This window comes from Peromyscus leucopus, chromosome 6 (genome assembly GCF_004664715.2).
Source record: "Peromyscus leucopus breed LL Stock chromosome 6, UCI_PerLeu_2.1, whole genome shotgun sequence".
NCBI classification, from domain to species: Eukaryota; Metazoa; Chordata; class Mammalia; order Rodentia; family Cricetidae; genus Peromyscus; species Peromyscus leucopus.
The window spans coordinates 68,483,622-68,490,653 of record NC_051068.1 but is presented as its reverse complement, the minus strand read 5'-3'; the positions used below and the strand labels follow the sequence as shown (position 1 = coordinate 68,490,653).

Genomic DNA, 7,032 nt, shown 5'->3' with positions numbered 1-7,032 from the left:
GATAGATAGATAGATAGATAGATAGATAGATAGATAGATAGATAGATAAAAGTTAAAACTACCTTTGGGGAAAAAAAGAGTGTTATTGTGATCCTGAGGTGGGAAAGGAGGGCCAGCATGGCCTTGACACCAGCCTGTCTGAGACACACCAGTTTTACAAAGTTGAAAATCTTTTTGTTTTTTTTTTTTTTTTTGGTTTTTCAAGACAGGGTTTCTCTGTGTAGCTTTGCGCCTTTCCTGGAGCTCACTTGGTAGCCCTGGCTGGCCTCGAACTCACAGAGATCCACCTGGCTCTGCCTCCCGAGTGCTGGGATTAAAGGTGTGCGCCACCACCGCACGGCACAAAGTTGAAAATCTTTAAATGGACTCCAATAAAAGTCTCTGCACTTGGGCCTGGTGGTGGCCCACACCCTTAATCCTAGCACTTGAGAAGCAAAGGCACTTGAATCTCTGTGAGTTCAAGGCCAATCTGGTCTACATAGTGAGATCCTGTCTGAAAAAAAAAATGGGGAGGGGAAATAATCTCCGACCTGTGCTTCTCTGGGGCAATCTTAAACTGTGGGGACAGGCTGAGTTTCCTGCAGTGTGCCTATTGAGGTCTCCTCGGTGCAGTAGCAGAGAAAGAGATGGAAAAGCTGGCATTGTTCCCAGCAGCTGAAAACTTTGGTTCCCTTTCTGCCTCTGGCTTCCCATACCTCCCTCCCGTTACATCTTGTGTCCCCACCCCGAAACATCTCTGCACATCAGAATTATCCTCTGAGGAGGATCTAAGCCCTCCATGCTACTGGTGGCTCAAAACTGAGGGTCATAGGCCCTTTTATTTAACTGCAGTGAGGACTAAAGGACACCTACTATGCACCTAGAAGTTGAATTAGAGTCTGAGACTGGCTTACAAGGGTCTCTGGGGATTGCAGACAAACACCACCATGCTGAGCTATGTTTCCCAGGCTGTCCTCGAACTCCAGACCCTTGTGTTTCAGCCTGGATTCTAGAATTACACATATGTGCCATCGAGCCAAGTTTAACTTCTGGCTTTCTTTCTTTTTTTTTTTCTTTTTTTCTTTTTCCTTGCTTTGTTTGCCTATGAGGTTTGCTTGTGAGATACCCTAGAGCCCCAGAGTCCAGGACAAAGACCACCAACATGGGATACATGCCCCAGGGAGTGTGGCCGATTTAAAGAACATCACAAAGGAACCAGCTAGGAGTTACAAACTCCAAATCCAGCCTTTATTTCAGTGGCAGAGCAGAGAGGAGGCTCGACCCAGGTTAGGTCATTCCCAGACAGAGACAGCTGGACGGGAGCCCCTGGGAAGGCCTCTCCACCCAGCTAAGAGGTTGGGAGGAGAAGGAGAAGATAATACTGGTGCTGCCACTTCCACAGCTGCCACAGCCAGGAGCTGGGAGACCTCAAGCAGCAAGCTGACCTGCAGAGGTCAGGACAGAATCAGGCAAGGATCAGACGGGGAACATCAGACACTGCGAGAGTGAGTATACAGACTCAACAGGTGAGGAAGCTCGTGGGGGCCCCCAGACAGCATTGGTATTTCACAAAGGGGACCCCCCCCAGGGCCTGCAAGCTCAGGGAAGCATGACCACAGTGAGACACTCACAAAGAGGCCGTGATAGCCCCCCACCCCCTTGTGCTGTTCGGCAAGGGTAGGAAAGGGTCTGGAGGGAGAAGAAAGAGTCGACAGGAAAGCATGGGAAGAACACTGGCGGGACGTGGGTCAGGACGTGAAAAGGGGCCCAGAGGGGCCCCTAGCTGCTGCCTTGCTGCTCCTGCTGGCACTCTTGCTGGCGGATGAGGTTGGCCATGGGGCTGGTGATACCGCCTATCATGGTCCAGTATTCATCAAAGCTGATGCGCCCGTCATGGTTGGCATCCAGGTTCTGGATGAGTTTGTCAGCTGCCTTTCGGTTCCCTGTGTCCTGTAGAAGAACTGGAGTCAGTAAAGCTCGGGGATGACCCAGACAGGACCCTAGGCAGAGTCCCAGAATCAGCCCTGACAGCAGCTGCCTTGGCCAGGACGGAAGAGCACAGGGAGGGGTCACTGAACCGGGCACGGGGTGGGGCTGGGGTGAGGGGGGCGGGGAGTCGCTGAGAGGCCTGTGAGGAGCAGAGTAGGCCAGGAGAGCGCTAGTGAGGGTACCGTCAGCATGTGGTTCAGCTCTTTCTGGAGCATCTTGCGGAAGCCGCTCTTGCTGATCTTGTTCTTGACCAGGCTGTGCTTGGATACATATTTGTAGAAGTTTTCCACCAGGACAACAACTGCCTTCTCCAGCTCTGTATAGCAGTCAGCCATCTCACTGTCTCGGCTGGGTCTAGGAAGCAGAAAAAGAGGAGATGAGGAGAGACATCCCCACCCCACACACATAGCCCCCCAGCACCCTCAGACTGCTTGTCTTCCGGAACAGGGAAGGAGGCAGAGCAGACATAGCAAAGTGAGTGTGGGGGTGGTCCTGGAAGGAGAGCTATGTGGCTCCTCTAACCCAGGTGTTCCCCAGCCAGACTGCCAACTGCCAAAACAGGTTCTCCAGGTCTTTCCTGTGCTCTAGGCAGCCATGTTCCCTGTCAGAGCCCTCTTGAGAGCAGGAGCTTCCTGTGGGAAGAGCAGGCAGGTAACTGTCCCCCTACACATACCCAGATCCCCTGTTCTGGGGAGCCATTGCTGGGAAGAATCAAGACAGAGAAGGCCAGGGGCTTTTACCTTCCATCCCAAGGACTGGCTGAGATCCCAGCCCTAGGCCACAAACGAGGAATAGGAGCCCTTGGCCCACCTTCACCCCTTTTACCAGCTCTAAGGCAGTGAGTTCAGGGCCTCAGGCCACCACGGCCCCTCTCTAGGAAAGAGCAAGGTCCGGCTCCATCAGACTAGATTTTGTATGGTTCCCCTCCTGGCCACACCCTGTCAGCCTCTCCTCCCTCATAACCATTCCGAAGTATACATCATGGCACGATGACATTTTCACCCCATTACCTAAGGAAGATCCAGGCCCAGTTCTGCCCCAGCTGGAGACAGACTCTGGGCCTCTGGACGCAGCAGCAGCAGCCTGGCAGAGGCCAGATGCATCACCCCCTCACCCCAGAACAAAAGGCACTCACACTCCAAGCGGATACAGCCTTCTGAATAACAGGATATGAGGGGAGCAGGCGGATCTACTCTGCGAGTCGCCGCCCATGCCCAGAGCCCCTCCAAGTCAGCCTGGCAAATCAAACTCCCCTCCCACCCTCAGACACAAGAATGAAGTCTTGATGCCCTCACCCAGCTGGTCCTGGGAAGGGGAGGTGGACACAAAAGGACACCGCCACTCGGGCAGGCCTGAGCACCCACAGCCGGATTCAAAAAGGTGGTCTCCTTCATCAGGCCCCACCAGGCCTCCTGTCCTTCCCGCCTGCTTCTATCCCTTGCGGAGTCTTCTTCTCCCATGCCGGGGGCCCATCAGCCGGCACACTCCTCTCAGCTGAGGGCCTGTCACTCCGGCCCTCCCCAAACTGTGCCTGCGGGAAAACCTCTGTCACCTCTACTACGCTCCTCCTGCATTCCCACAGCCACGTCTGTCTTCACCACCTCAACACCAGCTGGGGTCATTAGCCGGGTTGGTTAGTCTCCGGCTCTTAAGTCTCCATCTACGGAGCCGGCATCTCGGGTTTTTTTTTTTTTTTTTTTACATTCTGCTGCTGTTTTCTGATCCAAATAGCTGAATATGCAGATGTGAGGGCAAGCTTTTCTAATCCTGAATATACAACTACCCTCTTTTTAATCTCTGTAACTGGCCTGGCCTACAATGCCTGGCCAAGTGCCCTGCTCAAGGGAGATGTTCCAATATTTCACCCTCTTCCAGCCCTGAAGCCCAGCATCGAAGGTCCCTTCCAGCCTTCTCTACACTTTTGTGCATCTTTTTCTTAAGGGATGATCAGAAGGAAGAGGCCAGGATGCAGGAAAGAAGGAGAATTGAGAGGGAGCGGGGTCAGGCTGGGGCATCTCCGATGGGAAATCCTCCCCTCCTTACCCTCCTAGCCACGCTGGTCTGTGGCTGGAAGAATGACGTATAGTGCCAGACCCACAGGAAACTATATTCTTCCCCATACTCTGTTTGTTAAGGGTGTAACAGTGTGGTTTAATATTTGAAAGACATTCAGACAAATTCTCTAACGTACACAAATTTCAAGCCATGATCTGTCTGCCCTGATGCCCTCGGGTGGGGTGAGGATGGCCCGTGGCCAGCGTTCCTGGAGATTCTGGAACCTGCACCAGGATCAGGAAGGGCGGCATTCAGCTTTCTCCCACCCAAGCCTTGAGAGCAAGAAAAGAATCAGAGAACCTCCCACCCCCTCACCATCCCAGAGCTGTTCCAAGGGAAGAGTTCTGTAGGAAACAGTCAAGGAGAAGACAGGGAAGGAGATAATTGGGATGGTGTGACTCTGTTGCTCTCCCCAAAGGCAGGCCAGCCCTCCCTCTACCTGCCTTCCACGACGTAGCTTCCTCCTGCCCCTTGGTGTCTGCCTAATCCCTACCTGGCCTCTCGCAGCAGCCAAGCAAGCAATTGACAGAGAGACACCCAACAGATGATGCAGACACCTGTCTCAGGAGCACTGGGCCAACCAGAGATGCAGCTCTGAGTCTTTCCCAGGCCTTCTTCCCAGGGATCTCCTCCCCAGGTTCTTATAAAATGGACAGCTCTGAGATAAGCATCAGGACAAGTGCTTTTCTGGAGTTTTTCTGAAGACAGAGCATCAGAGCGAGGCAGTCAGGTGTCATTACTCTCCTTCCCCACCCTCCCCTGGGGGGCAGAAGACAGGCTCAGCTGCCCCGCCCATTTCACAGCCACCTGCTCCTGCAGCTGCCCCATCCTTCAGCCAGTCAGGCCCGAGGACCTCCAGGCATGGGGGAGGGAAATGGTACTCTTCCCTTTCTAGCAGACCTATCCAGGAGGTAGTTTCTTCACAGGCAAGTCTTGGGAAGAGAGTCATGAGGAGATAGGAGTATGGCAGCGTACACTGAAGCTTTCCAAAGAAGCAGAAATGGGGGAATCACTTACCTAAAGGGGCCATTTACCTTGGGCCCCACCCTTCCCCCAATGTTCTCTTAGTCTCCTGGACTGATTCATCATTGAGCAACCAAGAGGCTCCCACCTCCCCACCCCCCACCCCCGCCCACCTGAGCCCAGCTTGCTGACTTTTCCAAAAGCCCAAATTGCCCTGACTCCATGCCCCTGGATCTCAGCCACTCTAGCCCCACCCTCCCACCCCCAAATTCTGGTCCCCACCCCTTTCAAAGAGCCTGCTCACCACCATCCCTTAGTCCACCTTGGTCTGGCACTCTGAATGTCCACCACACCCTCCAAGGTTCACCTCACACGCTTAAGCCGTAACTTACTTCCAAATGTTGAATATGTCCTACTCTTCTTACCTCTCCTACTCAGGATCCTCTCTAAAGCCTACAAGATTTTCAGCGTTGACTCTGCCATGCCCCTGCGTCCCTCCCGGCTGCCGCAGATTCACTGGGCATTTCACCGTTTGTCTGTTGACTCATTCACCAATGGCCTCATTTACCCATTTTCATTCATTCGCTTATACGCTCAGCAACACATTCACGGTCTCATTCATTCAGTCATTCCCTTCTCAATTAGCTCATGCCTCCCCACAGCTATCAATGTACAGGGATAGTAAAATAACTGAACTGGACGAGGAATCTCCCTGTCCAAGGCTCTTGAGTGACTCTCTCCAGCCTCCCAGGCCCGGTCTCCGCTCCCTCGCGCTTTTCCCAGTGTCGGAGGCTAATGGTTCACAGAGGTGCTCCTGCCGTCTGCACCCTCCCAGGACTCGACATCACACCCATACATAAACACCCATGAGCAGAGCAGAGAACTCTGCCAGTCCTGATCTGCTTGGGTACCCCATTTATCCTCAGCCAACTTCTGCTGAAGCAAGAAGTCCTTTGAATTTTTTTTCCCAACTCATAAAGTTGTAAGTGGGTGGCGAGTGCGCACATGCGCGCATGCACACACACACACACACACACACACACACACACACACACACACACCCCTCTACCTCAGGCCTCCCCAACACTCATAGGGCTTCTCTCCTCGGGAAAGGCTGAGCCCACCTTACCCTCACCCCTGCCCTTGCCCCTCTGGGCTGGGCGGGCAAACACTCCTACAGTACAAGTGGCCCTGCCAGGCAAAGCCAGTCAAGCTGAGACCTGCCTCGGTCCTGGCATGGAAAAGCTGCCAGTCTGAAGCTCCACTCCTTTCTCTTTCTTTCTCCCCTTCCAGGGGACCTCCCAGGCTTCCCCAGGCCCCTCCCAAGGAACACCACCCAGAGCAAATGAGGCCTGCATGCAGACCCTGCCTGTGCCTCAGGTGGAAGAGAAGCCACCTCAGCCCCTGCCTCCCTTTCCTGGCTTCTGAGGAGCTCTGGGCCCTCTCCAATTCCTCCTGGACCCCATTGTCTTTCCCCGGTCACAGCTACCGTAGCCCAGTGAGGCCTGTGTCTAGAGTCCGATCGCCCCCCAACACCCACCAAGAAATTGCTCGCCCTGTTCCCCGTTTAAAGAGGACGCAACAGCTGTGGGCAAGGCCCTGGAATGTTCTGCCCAGTGTCCCAGCCCCTGGAGCTGAGCCAGGGCAGCTGCTTGGCCAAGGAGAGGGGCTTACTACCCTGCCTAGTCCTCTAAGGGTTTCACAAAGCCACTAGGGCCCCTCATTGCCTAACCAGCCTCTAGGGAGAGTTAATGACCAACATCTTCTGCCCTGTGTCGGGCAGGCACCTCTCCCCTGGCTCCCTTCCTTGACCCTTCTTCTGACCCACCAAGGCTTCAGGGCACCCCCAGCAACCCCAACCCTCCCCAGCCGGGCCTGCAAGGCTCACCTGCCTCCACGTTGTCCACCTCCTCCAGCAGGGCTCTGAGGCCTGGGCTCTGGCACCGACAGCCAGGCAGCTCCTGCTCAGCGGAGCCAGGACTCCTCCCCACAGCACACTCCCAGAATCTGTCCCACTCCCTCTCGGCTTTGCCTGGCTGAGCTGGC

At 54.5% G+C, this 7,032-nt stretch overlaps 1 protein-coding gene across 3 annotated transcripts; it reads right to left on the bottom strand.

The window, feature by feature from the left end:
• Positions 1–1,199: 1,199 nt before the first annotated feature.
• Positions 1,200–7,032, bottom strand: S100a16 (S100 calcium binding protein A16). Of its 3 annotated transcripts, none has more exons than XM_028890850.2 (3): positions 6,875–7,032; positions 2,151–2,322; positions 1,200–1,929 (listed from the first exon to the last, which is right to left on the bottom strand). In XM_028890850.2, the coding sequence occupies exons 2-3, from the start codon at positions 2,301–2,303 to the stop codon at positions 1,759–1,761; spliced, it is 324 nt and encodes a 107-aa protein (XP_028746683.1). In that variant the 5' UTR covers positions 2,304–2,322; positions 6,875–7,032; the 3' UTR covers positions 1,200–1,758. The 3 variants fall into 3 exon arrangements, with proteins under 3 accessions (XP_028746683.1, XP_037062747.1, XP_028746684.1); XM_037206852.1 differs by lacking the exon at positions 6,875–7,032 and adding an exon at positions 4,517–4,608; XM_028890851.2 differs by lacking the exon at positions 6,875–7,032 and adding an exon at positions 2,979–3,084.